General features: G+C 36.1%; 1 protein-coding gene across 2 annotated transcripts in view; it reads right to left on the bottom strand.

Moving 5' to 3' along the window:
• Window positions 1-49: 49 nt before the first annotated feature.
• Window positions 50-17912, bottom strand: part of Cda5 (Chitin deacetylase-like 5) — a 120090-nt gene continuing 102227 nt past the window's right edge. Inside the window, exons 2-17 of one of the 2 annotated variants that reach the window (XM_028176780.2) lie at window positions 15921-16125; window positions 15201-15414; window positions 14363-14643; window positions 11512-14265; window positions 11073-11224; window positions 10590-10741; window positions 10126-10172; window positions 9851-10033; window positions 7479-9440; window positions 6721-6816; window positions 6336-6529; window positions 5379-5604; window positions 4845-5137; window positions 4145-4289; window positions 2290-2488; window positions 50-1545 (exon numbers count right to left, since the gene is read on the bottom strand). In XM_028176780.2, coding sequence (XP_028032581.2) covers window positions 1387-1545; window positions 2290-2488; window positions 4145-4289; window positions 4845-5137; window positions 5379-5604; window positions 6336-6529; window positions 6721-6816; window positions 7479-9440; window positions 9851-10033; window positions 10126-10172; window positions 10590-10741; window positions 11073-11224; window positions 11512-14265; window positions 14363-14643; window positions 15201-15414; window positions 15921-16125 — 7262 coding nt within the window. In that variant the 3' untranslated portion in view covers window positions 50-1386. The remainder of the gene's footprint in view (window positions 1546-2289; window positions 2489-4144; window positions 4290-4844; window positions 5138-5378; window positions 5605-6335; window positions 6530-6720; window positions 6817-7478; window positions 9441-9850; window positions 10034-10125; window positions 10173-10589; window positions 10742-11072; window positions 11225-11511; window positions 14266-14362; window positions 14644-15200; window positions 15415-15920; window positions 16126-17912) is intronic. The other variant, XM_089727242.1, reaches the window with a different exon arrangement.

The raw sequence follows: 17912 nt of genomic DNA, 5'->3' as shown, positions 1-17912 counted from the left end.
TTTATATACAAAGAAAATAGTTCTAATAGGAGTAGAAAAAAAAACAATATTTATATAATTATAGCATTTATTTTTTTAGCACTGTTCACATATCTCCTTATGATCCTCTTAAATAGGTGTTATGCCAAAAACGAAGTATGATAAATATACGAAATATATTCAAAACAGTAATTTTGACGAGATTTATAAAAAAATGTAAACTACCAATTTTAAATAATATTCTTTAAATATTTACATTAAATTTACTTATAAATACTAATAGATATTTTTAAATAATGTCAATGCAAGCGCTTCTTATAGCTTTGATTGCAATAGCAAACCAAAACATTACTAATGCGAGAATTGAATTGAATTGAAAACATTATTCATAATTTGTGTCATTAAACATATTATGTGCTTAAAATTACGTCATTATTGTATAGTGTATGTTTAAAAAAAATGATTTGACATTATTATGGAATGTAATGTTTCATTATTGTTATCATTTTTGTATCTGTATCCTAAAAAAGGGGGTAGATTTACATTTTTGTATTTTTAACTATAATAAAATTTTGATTCATTTGCTTAAAAACGTTGTTGCGAAATGAAACATTAACTAATTCAAAACTTTGTTTTCGTAACTACAACAAATCGATACATTCGTATAGACATGTGCAACATCATTTGTCTACGATGTAATCAGACGTCTACACAAAGTTACAGACGAGAAAATATCAGTGGTATACAAAATGAATTTTGATTCAATATTACTCAAAGTACGAAAACATTGAAGACTTAACTACACATAATTAACCTACTAGTAAACTATACATTAACTATATTTACATTCATAAAAGGCAGTGTCAACCACAAAGCTGGCAAGATTAAAAGAACACGATACTCATAAATGGCTAGTATAAATCATCTTAAAGTTTCTAAGTAAAAAAAATAACCGGCGCTTAGCGAACTAGCACTAGATAACGAGAGTATTTTTTTAGATAAAAAAAAAAATGATTAAAGACAAATGGATATAAGTAAATTTGATTTTAGGAAGCATGGTTTACGTAAAATTGACACAATCTTCATTCGAGCTGATTGAAAACACAAAATATCACAGTTTCCAATACATTATACACGTCTTAAAAAGCACGCTGCACAAAAGTTCGGATCACAACATTCAATGGAATTGCTTTACAACGAAAACATTTTTTGTTTTTTATTATATTTTTTTTGTGACCATCGAAAACTAAATGGCACTGATCTCAGGTGATAATAAAATTTCTACTGTGAAATAATTTACAAAATGAAACGATCCTTGCCTCGTTGGCTATGACATCTAATTATAAATTCATAGGATCATCATCGTCTACAAGATGCTAAATATTTCTACCTGTGTTAATGTATGGATTACTCTCCGATGTCGTTGTCGATGCGTGAAGATCTGATGCCCGTTTTACCGGTCCATGGGTACACTTCGGGACATGGTTGACATGTTCTCATGTACCTTACTCCGGATTTGTGCCAAAGGTTGCACACTTTGGGGTTGTTGCACTTCTTCGGCCGATCCTACAGTGACATAATATATATTAATGCCATTAGCATTTGACAAATAATATAATCTGTGTATTCGAGTTTTTTTCTTCAATAGGTAATCTGGTCTAAGTTTTATTTTTTATTGCTTAGATGGGTGGACGAGCTCACAGCCCACCCTTCAAACCGAAACGCATTACTGCTTCACGGCAGAAATAGGCGGGGTGGTGGTACCTACCCGTGCGAACTCACAAGAGGTCCTACCACCAGTATGTATTTAAGTGTTCCTAAATGACCCATTTTAATTAGTTGACAAAACATAAGGTATCTCTAAATAAGTATAATTCTGCATATTGAGAAAAAGCTACTGCTCGGCGCTGGGACTTCATATTTTACTGTGCTTAACTTTGAAAAATTAATTTTTAAGACTGACCTGAAAATGTTTCATATCTTAGAAAAGCCAACTTGAACAATACATAGAAACTATAAATTACTAGCTGACCCGGCAGACTTCGTAGTGACAAAATCAATAAACAAAATACCTAAACTTTTGTATAAAATACGACGACGGACAGTCCGACGGGGACAAATCATAGGAAAAACAAAATTGTTATTTTTATTTAATTTCGAGCATTTTCAAATTTATTTACCTTTTGAACCTTCTCTGGACTTCCACAAATAATTCATGACCAAAATTAGCCAAATCGGTCCAGCCGTTCTCAAGTTTTAGCGAGACTAACGAACAGCAGTTCATATTTATATATATAGATAATGAAATACCTGATAGTTGCACTGGAAAGGCTGGAAATTGTTTATCCTAGAGATAGGAGTGGGATCCCTGACCCACTGTAGAGCTTGCCAGTTAGTGACTATCCACACATCCGGCATCTGGTTGATGTGATCCAAGAACATGATGAAGCCTTCCTTGTGGTGCGGTTGAGTGAACCAAGCCGCGTGATAGAATAAGCCGAAAGGTGCCCTGGAATGATATCATTAAAATTTTAAAGTGTCAGCAACATAAATCAGCATCGAAATACTAAACTACAGAAATATATTTCAATTATTGAAGTGAAACTTCTAATGCGACTTCCAACAAAGTTGCGATAAACGTTGAACGCTACCACCATCGATATATATATATATATCGATATATATATATATATCGATGGCTACCACACTAGAAAGAGACAGAGCGAGAGTGAATGCGCGGCACTCGAACGCATGCGCGTAGTATACCTGTTACAGATCAGCGCGAGCGTTAAGAACTATAGTTAGTAGAATTATTTTGTCCGTGCAGTTTGGGTAATAATACATAGCCCGGCTACGGTGGTGAGCATGTTGCGCGGGCGCAAAGCCATTATCAATAAAAACAAATGAGTCATCGAAGGCAGGTGGATGGAAGGAAGGTGGTATACGAAGGGTGGTGAGACATTATTATGTTATGAGTAATTTGTACTTACCTGCAAATTATAGTACATTATGTCGAAGAGAAATGTGTTTTTATGCATTCGTTCTCTGAATTTCTTTAGTGACGCAATGGCTACTCCTTTGTTTTGTATCAAAACGGCAGAATTTATTCAAAATAATATTTGCACGTGTCGTTATCAACAATGTGTTAAATTTTTTCACTGAAATAAGAATAGATCCCGAAAAGCTACAAAGTGTTAATTTCTGCCGTTCTCGTTAACTTGCTGCGGCGGTATGTGGTGTAAGTGTTCGATTAGTGTTTTTTTTTTTCATTTTTATCACTAACCCACAAAATTACAAAACTAAATACACTATTGAAAACGCTTATCGACAACAATAATGCGCATCACTACGCCCGTCCATAAGGCTCGTGAGTGGAAGAGAGAGCGAAATACTCGCTTCACCGCTCCGTTTTTTATGACTCAAACTGCACGGACAAAATAATTCTACTATAGAAGCTTCCAATATTTTAATGAAGTATTTAACTTACTTTTTTTTTCTTTCTATATTTTAAAATATAATGATATAAATGTTGAAGATGTCGCATCTCTTATACACACTATTCCCTATTACAAGAGCAATCTGATTTAAGGATGAAAAATGAAGAAAACTACAATACTACAACACATCGAAAAAAAAAATTTCGCTTCATTCACGCGCACCAAGTTGCACGCGCACCGGTTTTTTTTTGACCATTCTTAATATATTTTATTCAAGTTTCTATCGAAGAAAGGGCAGTGGATAGTTTCTACTAAGTATATAAGCCGGTTGACTTTAAACAAGCAAACTTTGACACTCCAGCAATATAGACCACGACTGACTATGAAGCTATGAAAAACAAATAGAAGATAAACTTCATTTTGTTTGTAAATCTGATCGTACCCGTATCAACTGGCCCCTTTTCTGTTTCCCGGTTATTAGTAGTAGGTGGGGCATGTTACAGTTGAACCGATTAAAACCTCCTATCGTTCAACAACAGAAGATAACCGTACCGAGACTCAGAAAACTATTAACTCCGTCTACCTGTCTACTTTAACAGCTTTGTACCAAACAGTTATTTCGTGCTTTTTTTTTATTAAGCCTGACAAGAAGATTAAAAAAAACGATATCGGAATCTATTCAGTGTCTTTTCGGTATTACTTTTATATAACTAAAATTTTATTATTACCTGTTGGTGCTGTAGTGTCTATCGAAGTTCTTCAGGATCATTTTATAAACGTTTTCGGGTTCAGGTGGATTGGCGCAAGCATCGCCCATGGAGCATCGGCCCCCGTTCAAGTCTTGCCACATCACCATGGGGACCTCCCAAACACCTGAAAGACGACGATCATAAACAATTTAAAATCAAGAACGTATTGAATTTCTTACAGACTTTTTCTTAACTTAGACTTTTTTTATTCCTTAGATAGCCGGACAAGCTCACAGTTCCCCTGATGTTAAGTGTTTACTGAAGCCCATAGAAATCTACAACGTAAATGCGCCACCAACCTTGAGATATAAGTTCTAAGGTCTTAGTATAGTTATAACGGCTGCCCCACCTTTCATACCGAAACACATTTCTGCTTCACGGCAGATATAGCCGTGGTGGTGGTACCTACCCGTGCAGACTCACAAGAGGTCCTACCACCAGTAATTACGCAATATAATTTTGCGAGTGTGATTTTTATTACACAATATTATTCCTTCACCGTGGAAGTCAATCGTGAACAATGTCAAGTACGTATTTCATCAGAAATTGGTACCCGCCTGCGGGATTCGAACACCGTTGCATTGCTAGATACGAATGCACCGGACGTCTTATCCTTTAGGCCACGACGACTTCATTATTGACTAACACCCTAGTTAATGATTCAAAGTAATTGATTTACCTGGATAGGATTTCGTCGGACACGGTGGTATCATACAGTCGTGGAATAGTTTATAATCGAGAGTATAAGGCCAGCTGGGCGGTCTGTTTTCATACACTGGGAGAGAAGAGTCGTAAGTGAAGTTAGAATCGTACAGCATTTTGAACATTTTGTTTCCACCAACGGAAAGGAACGGCGCTCTCATGCCTCTAACATCCTCAAGTTTTACACCACCATAAGCTGCAAGAATTTCTCGTTGGCCAGCAACTTCTCTGTTCCATTTCTTTTGGGAAAATTGTTCACCAAAGCTGTGGCTGAAATTTAATATAATGAGATAAATATGTATATATACGTATAATTGGTCACCAATATGAGCCCGTGCAATAAAAAAAACTACTGTTTGCTTAGGAATTTGATAAAGAAGAAGTTTTGAAGAAAAGTAATCAAAGTTTGACAGATTAGATAAGAAGAGTATAATTTGTGTTGTAAAACTTTTCTTTACATTCGGTGCTGCTTTAATTTGTAACTGTGCCATATCTTTTTATGGTAACTTACGAAATCGTGTGTGAGGCCATCTCGTGTCCAGCAGAATAGAGGTTCTGAACTTGGCTGTAATCAGTCCATTCGTGGGAGACATAAAATGTTGCCGTAATCGGACAGCCGTTCGGGTTGACACGACCTTTCTCAAAGAGGTCAGTATACAGGCCTTTGTTCAGATCGTTGACGGAATCGTCAAATGTCAGAAGAACAATTTGCGGGACCGACTCCACCGGTAAGTCTCCTGTTGTAGTGGTAGTCGTGCATGTGGTGTGTAGAATGTGCCAGGAATAGGAAATATAGAAGAGGGGGAAGGCGGAAGAGAAAATAAAAATCCATTAGTGAAAGAAACCAAAAAACAAAACAAACAAAAAAAACACGGAAAATTGTTAGTTATCCTTGAAGATTCAGTTCAGAGTTCGAGTAGCTCATCTTATTTTGACTTACGAGACTGTATGTGACGCAAATTCGTGACCTTCTGCATAAAGATTTTGTACTTGACTGTAATCGGTCCACTCGTGTGACACATAAAAGGTGGCTGTTATAGGACAGCTATTTGGATTAACTCGCCCCCTTTGAAATAGTTCTTCATAGTACATTTTGTTAAGGTCATTTACTGCATCGTCGAATGTGATTAAAATCATTTGTGGAACTTCGCTGACAGGTAAATTTCCTATTTCATAAATAAATTTTAAAAATCCAATACATACGTATGCATCGTTAGGTTTACGTCATTTCCAAATATTGATATTTAATGCAATAGAGACATTATTTCATTGATTAATTGACTAAGTTATGTACTATGTTGTGACTATGTAAAATCACCATGTAATCAAAGATGCCCAATGTTTGGTAGATTTGTTTTCTATCTCTCCAACTGTATAGTTTCTTTAACTAGTGTAAAGTTACAGATTGTATAAACGCAATTTAAATGTTTTAATATACTTAATTTCGCATGGAAATAAAATATCTAACCTGGAATTTCCTTTCCACCGCAGTAGCAGTCTGGCAACAAACAAACGTCTTTCCTGCATTTCGCCGCCGTCTTATCCGGTGTTGGTTGAGGATAAACGGACGCTGGTCTACTGGGCGGATGGTTGTAGATGTCTACAAACTCTGTCGTTTTTGAGACAATAGCTGTGGAGGGTTTCAATGTCGGCCGGCTGCGTCTGCTCAAAAAGTGATCATTTAGTATAATCCCGAAACGATAAACTCATTTTAGACAATACCTTTTCATGTGCAACATACTAACAATGATAGTGTACAAAGCTAATTAAAAAGTGAAGCTGTAATAAAGCATGACGTGAACAAATATAATGAATATGCATCTATTAAAAATCTAGCAGGTTTTGGTTCTAACGTTGGGGGTGTTCCTCGGTTGGGTGGCGGCAGAGGTGCATCTGATCCACTCGACGTAGAGAAATGCGCTGAACCGCGCCCACGTGTACTCGTAGGTCTGTAAACAAATTTAGCTTACATAATCTTCTTCTGAAAATATAAAGTTAGTATGCGTGATTTTTTAAAACAAAGCGAAACATACTAACATTATTATCTCCTTATTTTTTAGTTATAAATCTCTTACCAATATATGTGAATTAATAATATTTGTGATATTGTCGTTTTTTTTTTTAATTAGATGCTCGATTCTACTTTAGTAATTCATGCAAGTAGTATGCCTTAGGTTAGACGACTTACGTACAAAATAATTAATTATGTCTGTGCACTTTTAGTTACTTTAAGATGATTGCGATGAAGTGCGTATTTATAGAAGTGCACAACTACATTGAGGAACTTTCCACTTGGCTAAACTGTTTGCAAGATAATTTCTAAGTCTAAGTAACAAATTCACCATAGTACAGTGCAGGAAATGGTATAAAGGTCTCGCGTCAGGAGTTAACAATTCAGAAAACTTGACTCAACCGACATGAAGTCCCCCAATGAGAACAGAATGTTAAGCGAAAGAGTTTAGCTGTAGGTGCTATTAAACGATTCTGCAAGATGTTCTATCCTCATGCTAGTTACCCGCGAGGCGGAAAAAAAATGTTTCAATAGACGAAGCCTCCACCATCATTAAAGTGAGAACGTCTGGCATAGACTACTGGCCGGCGAGTGATGTACCTCTGGTATTTGATTTCGTTGCATTTGGGATTCGGTTGCAGACTGTTGTCTGATGAACATTTCGATGTAGATTGGTAACTCCTGCGCCCACCTCCAAGATTTGTCGCGGCTAACTTAATGGCAGGATTGACTCGAGAGGCTCGCGTTGGGAAGGAAATGCTTTTAACAGTCGTGGTCGTTGTCGTAGTCTGTTCGGATTTAATTGTCGTAGTTGCTTTTGTAGTGCTTGTCGTAGAAGCAATATCACTAAATAACCCATTATCGTTTTTCTGTTGTTCGTCATTAACAACAGAACTGTTGTTATCAACAATTTGATCGTCTTTTTTTTTTTCACTAGCTTCTTCTATAACAACGTCGACAGATTCAGTTGACGGTTCTAAATTCATTACATTTTTAAATTTTTGCGACTTTTCCGACGCTGGCACAAATCGTGCTGGAGCATCTGTACTGTTTACTAAGCTGTTGAATTTTAACGAGTAGTAATCTCTGCTTGGTACATACAATTGTTCATAGTTTTCTTTCTGGACTGGTGCTACTGTTGACGTTGTATATACCACAGAAGTTGTACTCACACTATCTACAGGGTTAATTAGCGCAAAATCTTGATTTACAGTTTCATCATTTTCAGAAGGTTTAATTTTATTTAAATTTGTTCTATCTGTATTAATTATGCTTGATTCAGTTACTATTTGTAACCGTTTAACATTATTACGTAAAGGCTTTTCGGTTGTGTAATTCACGCTTTTTCGCTGAAAACCTATGTTCACAATCCTTTCTTCAGTAGAAGAAGCTGGAGTCGTAGAGCTCTGATCTGGTATTTTTTCTACAAGTTGTGGTATGGGTGAACTATCTACATTGTTTAAAAAGGCTTGAATGACATTTTTGACTTTTCCACTGAATACTTCTGTTGTATGGTTTGGGATAACTTCGTCTTCTAAACGATAACTGTAGTAAGACGGTGCAACACGTGAAAGTTGTGCAGCTTTTCTTGTTGAAAGCGAATTTGATTTATCTCTTAATTTTTGTGTTGTAGTAGATGAAGTAGTTTTAGCCGAAGAAGACTCTGGAATTTGTTCGTCCACTCGATAACTATTACGTAAATTGTCCAAAGTACGATATGGTGAAACAAATGGTTCAGTTTGTGCTTTATACTTATCCGATCTCGATTGATTTTTGAGTAAAATATTGTTTTGACTCCTAGCGTCGGCTTTTTCAGCTTGATTTCTTAGAATGCTTTCAGTGCTGACGGTATTCTCTTGAAATTGTTCAGTACTAACAGAACTTGGTCGTTTAATAACAGTTTTTAAGTAGTATTTTGTTGTTGTGGTTGTAGGGGTAGTTGTTTCAACAGAAATTAATTTTCTACTAGGTGGCTTAATAGGAATCGGAATATCATATTCTTCAGTTATTTCTTTTGTGATATCAGTTCGACGATTAACTGGTTCTGCCGATGTACTGAAACTATTATTATCTTCTTCACTGCGATTTATGTTGTCGTTACTTGTACTATCGCTGATTTCATAACGATATCGTTGCGAATGCTTACCAGTAGAAGAATTGTTAATACGTGAATGGTTTTTTCGCGGATTATTAAATTCATCTATTGGTCGCGTTAGAACCGTCAACGTATATGGGTTATTTGTATTGTTTAAATTTCGTCTAATAGAAAAACCAGTCGTTAATGACAGTATTTTTTTCTTGCCTTTATTAGAAGAGACTTGTTCCACGTCCACAGGGATATTATTGTTATTGTTAATCACACGAGAAGAACGTCTAGAAGTCAACATTTTTTCAGTTGTCGGTAAGGTCTGTTCTAATCTATGTAAATTGTCAGTTATTTCAAAGGGCTTTGCAAGATAGGATAAATTAATATGAGACGGTGTTGTCGAGGGGGTAGGATCATTTTCAGGGGCAGTAGAAGAAGTATCAGATTTGGGAGTAGGGTTTTCATCTGTGGATGATCTGTTGAATACAAAGCAAAAACACTATCTAATTTAAGCTGTATAATATGTACTTATATAAGATAGATAGTTACCAATACAGTAATCAATCGAACTATTTTAGTAAAGTTAGTAAAGGAAATGTTAACAAACGTCAAGTAACACAAACAGATACCACAAAAGCCTACAGCATCTCTAAAGAAGACTGATAAAGAAACCAAATACTGGAAATGTTACGATTTATACGATAAGGGCTTATCAAGATTTTGAACCAAAAAGAAGTATGCAATAATATGGTAATCATTTTGTTAGATGCTGGTTAGAAAGTTTTCCAGAAGAAATGACAATTGAATGATATTTTAATATGACGTTATGGTCGTTATGAATTAAGCCATGATGAACTTAGATTGGGTATTATTTCTTTTGTAGTACCTTGGCGTGTATCGAGACGGGGTCATAGCTTCAGTATATGGTGCAGTGGTAGGGCGTTGTGTAGTCGTGGTAGTTGTAGTGCTTGTCGTAGTAGAAGGGGTTGTGCTAATAGAAGTAGTTTCATACAGTGTCGTCCTTATGCTGCTCGGGTTATGCTCATAGCCCAATTCATTACCTTCGCCCCTGGGTACGTAATTTAATTCGTTATGACTGCAGGTGTTCCATTTGCGTACAGTAATATATTTGTGCAAAATCAAGAATAAGTTAAAGCTTACCTCGTAGAATGACGAACGGGTGCTTGGTATTGATTTTGGTTGCTAATCTAGAAATTAAACTTAGTGTTAAAGTTGTACACTTTTGAGATTAAATAAAAGAAAATAATAATAAATATTTCTGAATTTAGGAACACATTTACTGGTGGTAGGACCTCTTGTGAGTCCGCACCGGTAGGTACCACCACCCTGCCTATTTCTGCCGTGAAGCAGTCATGCGCTTCGATCTGAAGGGTGGGGCAACCATTGTAACTATACTGAGACCTTAGAACTTATATCTCAAGGTGGGTGGTGCATTGACGTTATAGATGTCTATGAGTTCCTTACTGGAACAGCCCACCTGGTGTTAAGTGGGTAACCTTCCCTTGGATAACTTAACACCAATTGGGCTGTGAGCTCGTCCATCCATCCAAGCAATAAAAAAAAACACAAACTTGTTTCATAGGAAAAAAAATGGTATTTCTTACCTGTCCTTGGATGAGTGCATCGTCGTAGTCATCAGCCGACACCGGCCTTGCCGTGTACGTTTCGACGGGTCGTCTGGCTGGAGGTGGAGTACCTCTGTATGTCTGCTGTACTGCTGGGCGGACCGATGCAACGTTATATTGCTGCACATAATCTGCAAACACCCGAGCGTCAAGTGAACCTCTTTCGATTAACCAAATTCAAAGTGCCATTATTTATGAACTATGTATATTCCCCACGCCCTAATGTTTTTTTGTTTAATTCTTTCATTTTACGCAAATATGAGTTATTGAAAGTGGTGGAATGTAAGATGGAATTTAATTTTTTAATTATTTACGAACATATAGTACTTAACTAAAATATATTAAATTAAAGACAGATTAGATTAGATAATTATTTACAGTTTAATACTCATAAATAAATATTTTAAAATCATTCCCTTAACCAAAATAATATGTGAAATGTTGCTGTTAAGTTGTGTATACCTGTATCCTTGTATAACTCGCCGTCTTCATCATAGACTGCATAGTATGGATCATATTGATCGGGATTATACGCTTGAGATCCATTGTACAACATTTTAGGTCGAGGGCTTGGTGAATAAGATACTGGAGATAGATTTTCTGTCGGTTCCAAGCTACAAATTTAACATATTTTTAAAATAGAGAAAAAATAGTAATCTTAGAATAAATGAAGAAAAAAAACTGTGCAATTTGCAATTTACAAAGCGTTTGCAGTCACTATCGTCACGGTCAAGTCATTCTTAGTACATAATGTCAAACTGTTATAACGTGCATTTATGTAGTTTCGTCTTGTCTACAAAATACTATCTAGTTACGATCCTTTATTTAAAACAATGCAAGAATCAGTTTAACAAAATGCTTTGCTCTTACACTACTTAATATTCTTTTGTTTTTGAATTACCTGTTTGTTTTACCGTCATGATTAATTTTAGTAAATCGAGTTTCTTGATTGTAACTGTCTCTTGGAGTAGTCAGTTTTTGAGCAACAATATTGGGATGTCTCATTCGAACTCTATTTTGTGTGTGATTCTGTTTTGAAGTCTCAGGTACAGTTGTCGGTTTAGCTAATCTATGCCTAACTGTATATGGTCTTAATGTCGTTTGATTCAAATATTTTGGAGGTGCACTAGTGTAAGGACCAGATTCATTTGAAATTGGTTTCTTTAAATGAATGGTGCGATTACGGGTATGGTGATGAATGATTTCATAATTTGAAACATCTGGACGCATTAAAACCGATGATGTCGGATTTGCATATTCCACCAAAACGGGAATGGGTATTTTGTTATTTTCATTGTTACTAAAGCTCTTGATAGGAGCAGATACATCGTTGTGATTTTTGGTCGTAGTTTCTGGTTTGATTGTATAATATTTGGTTGGTCTTTGTGTTACTTTTTGTAATGGTTTGACAGTAGCAGTTTCTTCTCTGGAATCTTCATAACTGTCATCATACTCCTTGTAATTTTGTGCGAGAGGTGGTCTCTGCGGTTTGATTTCTGTACTTGGCATATATTTTGGTTTTACGACAGGTTCATAATAATATTGTTCGTCCTCATCATCATAATAATAGTCATTCATTTCCGGTGAGGGCTTAGGAATTGGTCTACGTTTCGTTGCTGGCTTTACCGTAGTAATGAACTGCTCTCTACCTAGGCTAGTGAATGTATTTTGATTGAATACTGGAGGATTCGTGGAAGACTTTATGGTTTCCCCGAAGAAAGTCTCGAACTGCGCAATGTTAGGACTACTGCCCGGACGAATTGTCACGGATTGTACTGAAAGTGGATTTGCCGTTGGATTATTTTTCCAATACTGTTGCAGTGCTGAAAGTTGCTCATTAGTAATAGTCGTGAGTGGTTTTTGTGTCGATTTGACATGTGCTTCATAGGGCTTAACAGATGTTGCGAAATAAGGCCTAGTAGTAACCGAGAAACGATTTTGAGGTTCTGTAAAATGCTTTAGATTTATGTATTGCTGTTTGGAGTTGGACAAAATAAGAGGTCCACCTGTACCACTCGCAAATACATGTGGCTTTGGAGTAACAGCCACGATGCGCTGATTTTCTTCTTTTAATTTAGTTTGATCTATTGAGTTGGGTGTAGTGAAACTGTAAGTAATTGGAAGCTGACGATCATCTTTAAAATTCGGCGGTTTCAATTTTGGTCGTATAGCATCAAGTGGAGTTCCAGCTGTTTGTTGAGCTTTGGTATAGACGTTTCCATTATAGTTATGTTGTTGTTGCTGCTGCTGTGGATATGACTGCAAACTAGGTTTTGGACTTTGGAATTGGTCATATAATTGAGATTGTTTGATAACTGGCTGAAATTCTGAATTGTTGTCTTTGTATTGCGTCGTGAATGAATTGTCAGGTGTAAATGGTTTCGGAGTACTCATGCCCTGGTAATTTAATGTCGAGCTTGGCAAAACAGAGCCAACATTTGCTGGACTTGATGAACCTACAGCAGAGTTCACAATTTTCGGTATGACTTTCGGAGCAGGCGTGTACTGACCGTTACTTATTTTCGACAAAAATGCATCAAAATCAAAATTGGGATTAGCAAAAGGATTCTCAATTTCCGCGTATTTATTGCTTGGATGAGTGAATTCATATGGGGGTTCCGGAAAATCATGCTTGAAATCGTCATCGTCGTATTCTTCTGATGAAGACTCTTGGTTTTCTTCAGAGCTTCCTTCTTCATCATATTCTTCTTCTTGAGGCTGCTTGTGGGTGTGTTCCGATTCGTTTTTATTTTCAGATTGCTGACTCTGAGACTTATTCGATTTTGGCCTATATGTACTCTGTAATCGTTCTGAAGTAGAAACTGGGACCGGTTTACCAGTCACTACTGTACTTGGGAGAATAGATGAATCGTGATATAAGCCATCATTAATGTGATGTAAAGAAGTAATATAATGCGATTGGATTTGTTCGTGATTCGGTCGCGGAGAGTTGTTATAAAATCCTCCATTCAACGAAGTAAATGGATTATTATTGCTAGAAAGTGACGATATAGGCGGACTTTTGGTAATCAAGTTTGTCACAGTATTAATAGGATTATGGACATGCTTCTGGTGCGCTGGATCTGGTAAACTAGGTTTAAATGGCCTTTCGGTTTGACTTTCTTGATATGAAACCAGTGGATTTGCGGTGGAATGTCTATTACTATCATATGAAAAGTATAGTCGACCTGGATTATTATAATTATTATTGTAAGTAGGCTGATATCTCTGTGATTGTGAATTTTGATTATAGCTAGGTCTAGCTTGTTGATCTACAAGTCTGACAGGCTTAGCAATAGCCCAATTTTTTAACGGAGGCTTGTAACCATTTTTTAAATAGTATCTGATTTGCCTTTTCCCTCTTTCAACATCATCTTGAATAAAATGATCATCAATAACACCAACGTCTTCTGGATCTGCTTCGTAATATTCCATTTCCTCGCCACTATCACTTCGCTTAGAAATATTTTCTGGATTATCGAATGTATTATTTACAGTTTCAACAAAAGTTAAGTTTTTGCCTAAGCTATCAACTGCAATTTCTCTTTTTTTCCTTAGAAGAGGTTTCTGAATAGAGTCAGTAACATCAACTAAATTTGTATCAAGGTCTAATTGTCGGTCATGGAGAGTGTCAGTCACGTCGTCAATGTCTTCACTGAAACCATCATACTATTATTTAGTTTATCGTTCTCATTAAATCATCAGTCATTTAGCAAATCATTTTTTTTCTTATTGAAAAATTTAATACTAACTTGTATTTTTGAGGAGCAGGAGTTATAGTGGCAGCCCGTCTGTCATCGATTTGCGAGCCGAAAGAAAATGATCCAATTTTACCGGTTTGTGGTAAGGATGCTGGAATTATATTCGAGTTGACAGTTCTCCCGGAGCTAATAGCTTGAGATCCGTAGCCATCTCTATCCTTTTGGACTTGACCTATTGTCGAAGGTTGTCCTCGATAAACGCGCTGCTGTCTGTCACTTTCGATTTCTTCTACGGGAGGTAAATCATCTATTTCCGCATATAGCTGTTGTTGCTGACGGGAAAAAAACCAAATTATTTTTAGAGCATGAACTCGTTCCCAATATTACAACATTTACAGGTAGAGTGTCTTCTGAGCCCACATCGTTAGGTACCGCGTAGTAGTAATGCATTACGTTTAGAAGAGTTGAACAGATATATTATAAAACTGAGACTTAAACCTCAGATCTCTAAGTGGGTGGTGGCATTCACTAAGTGAAATCTATGGGCTCCGGTAATCATACAGTATTAGGTGAACCCGTAAGCTCGGACACAAATATATGTAACACAAAAAAGAAAATATAGCAGACAAAATTCTGAATATATAAAATATATTTATTTATTTTTTTGCTAAGCTTAGTTTTCGAAAATTTGTACAAGTTGCGTAATGATTGAAAAAAAATCAATGTATAGGAAAAAACGAATTATAACAAAGCAATTTGTAAATAAACCCTTAACAAGCGTTATTGTTAAAGACAGAACATAATAAAATATATTATTATGGCGTTTACCTTCATCATCTTGCATCAGAACTTCGATTGATAATATAATATTAAAACTAATTTAATTTACCTTTTCGTATTCCACGCGATTGAATTTTGGTTGTCCTCTGGATGTGATGATCGGCTTGGGCTGAGCTCGTGGGGGTGGCGGCGTGCGTCGTGGCGGTGGGGGCGGCGGCGGTGGGTCGTCACGCTCGCTAAACCGCTCCAACTCCTCGCCACCACCAGCGCTGGCACCATCACAGCCTACGTTGCGCGGCCAATCGCACGTTTGGAGCTCGTGGCTGAAAAATGTAAATCGCAAATAAAATTATTCATCATCATCATCATTATCCTGCCCTTCTCCCAGTTACCTGGGGTCGGCGCAACATGTTTTCTCCTTCCATACTCTTCTATCATATACCATTTCTTCCCTCACTCCCCTCTTACCCATATCGTCTTTCACGCAATCCATCCATTCTTCTTAGGTCTACCTCTTTCTCTATATCCTTACACATTCATAGTTAGCATTTTCTTACCAACCTCATTTTCATTTCATCTCATCACATGTCCATACCATCCCAAACGCGCACTTCTCAGCTTCTCTGTCGCAGGTGCCACTTTCAGACTTCCTCTAACACTTAAAATTATTATTCTGCGATAATCTTGTGCCTGGTTAGCTAATCGCTGTTCTCAATCGACAAAGGATTTAAGAATGACTTCTTTTTTGAATAGAATATGATTTGTAAAACTGTATTTCTGAATCTTTGTTAATTCGTATATTTAGAATTGAAATTTGCTTGAATCTTACCTGTACATAAGTCCACCAGTGCATGATTCAAGTAGGGCGCCGCCAAACACGCAAACATAGTACAATGTGCAGTCGGTGGGATGAGGATAGTAGCCGAACTCCTCTGGGCAGTCGAAGTCCACATCTCGTTTAACATTTGCCGCCACGGGAACACTCCTGACTGGGCCGGATCGATGCCGCGAACGGTCTGAGGCGGCAAGGCATTCTGTAGACAATACAAATAATACTATTGGATTTTGAAGGATACTTTTTTTTTATTCGAATCGACTTCGAATCAAGACATTTCACGAAATTTTGCTATTGTTTCATATCTTTATTGTGCATATTTATTTGTAGTAATTGGCTTTAAGCTAGCAGTAGGTAGTATTGAAACAAAAGCATGTAGAATAGTTGCAGCACGCGACCTTGTGTGAGCATTTGTTCGTGCGCATAATGTTGCATTCTCTCGAAATTCGCTCAAATTTATAAGGTCACTATAAATTATAGGGCTGTAATTGATTTCGCAATACCAACAGCTAATTTTCAAAGTATGACTCTACTTATAGTTATTAATTTAAAAATTAGTTAGTGATTTTTATAGAACACAAGATATTTATTTGATAGACGTCTGAAACGCGCTATAGCTAATTTTTCAAAATATGTTTACATGTTTGCATATTAACAAATCCGAAAAGTAACATTCGGATCGTTGGTCTAGGCAGCAATTTTGTCCGCTCTGTGGAGGATCTTTCCTTTATCAAATTCTATGAACTGATAAAGCCCACGTGATTTAAAACCCAGAACAGTAGCGCGATCCAGACATGTCTCAAAGATCTTTGTAGCTTCCGCCATATATATTAAAAATACAAGTGATACTCTACTTGAAATATCTAAATAAGTCTATTTTAAATATACACATGTTTTGTTTTACGAAGTAATAAATTCGAGTTACTTTTTAAATTTCGTAATGATACGTGTCGACTACGTTTAAAATTATAGAACGGACGAAATATTATTAACACAAAACATGCATGGAACATGAACTATATATGGTAAGGTAACCATCAGATAAATAGTAAATGTAACAGCGGTTCTACATAACATTTTACATATTATATTACGTGTATTTCGTCAGTAAATTTTTTGTAGATTTTATAAGAAAACGGCTGTTAAGATGACCACATTGTTAACAACACTTTTTCCATTTGTTCATTATCTTATCTTTATGGTGAAACAGTTTTAAGTTTCTCGTAGTCCTAATTAATCTATACATTAATACGTGAAGCAAAAACTTTGTACCCTTTTTACGAAAATTGCGGGGACGGAGAAGTATGAAATTTTCCACACTTATAGAGAATATAGAGAAGAAGTGCACAATGCTAATTTTTTTTTTAAATAATGCGTAAAATTATATTAATACACACACTACTATGTATTTGACACATACATATACTCTTTGTTTATTGTCAAACTTTTGTTATTGCTTAAAGTCTATAGTCAAATTGAGAATAGGTTAGTATTGTTTATCTTTAATATTACGAGTATTTGGTCTATAGTGTAGTCTTGGCGAAATCTGTAACAATAGGACCATAATAATGTTGAAACTTATAATTTCAATTAATTATAGTCGAATTTCGATTACTGCGGGACCACTGGTAAATTATAAAATCATTTCAAGCGAGAGCCTGAGATAAAGCCATCCATTACCACCTTTTTCTCGTTTTTTATTAACTTGACTGTTTAACTAAAATTTTACAGCAAATTTAAAGAAAAAAAAACTTTAAAAAGAATCCATTTCAGTATGTACTAAAAACTCTACAAAAACATGGACAAGGACTTTCGCAAGCATAATTACGATTAATATTCACAAGAAGACAAGGTTGTTTAGATAAAAATCTCTTATGGGAATGGAACTATGAAGCTTATCTTGCTTGTGGAAAACAATTTTGTCACGTCTGTGCATTGAGATCACGAGACAGTGTGGGATTTGGGACAGCCGACGTCTCTTGCACA

The sequence above is a fragment of the Bombyx mandarina genome, chromosome 05 (genome assembly GCF_030267445.1).
Source record: "Bombyx mandarina strain Sakado chromosome 05, ASM3026744v2".
Taxonomy (NCBI): domain Eukaryota; kingdom Metazoa; phylum Arthropoda; class Insecta; order Lepidoptera; family Bombycidae; genus Bombyx; species Bombyx mandarina.
The sequence above is the reverse complement of the archived record's forward strand: the minus strand, read 5'-3'. Positions and strand labels throughout refer to the sequence as shown.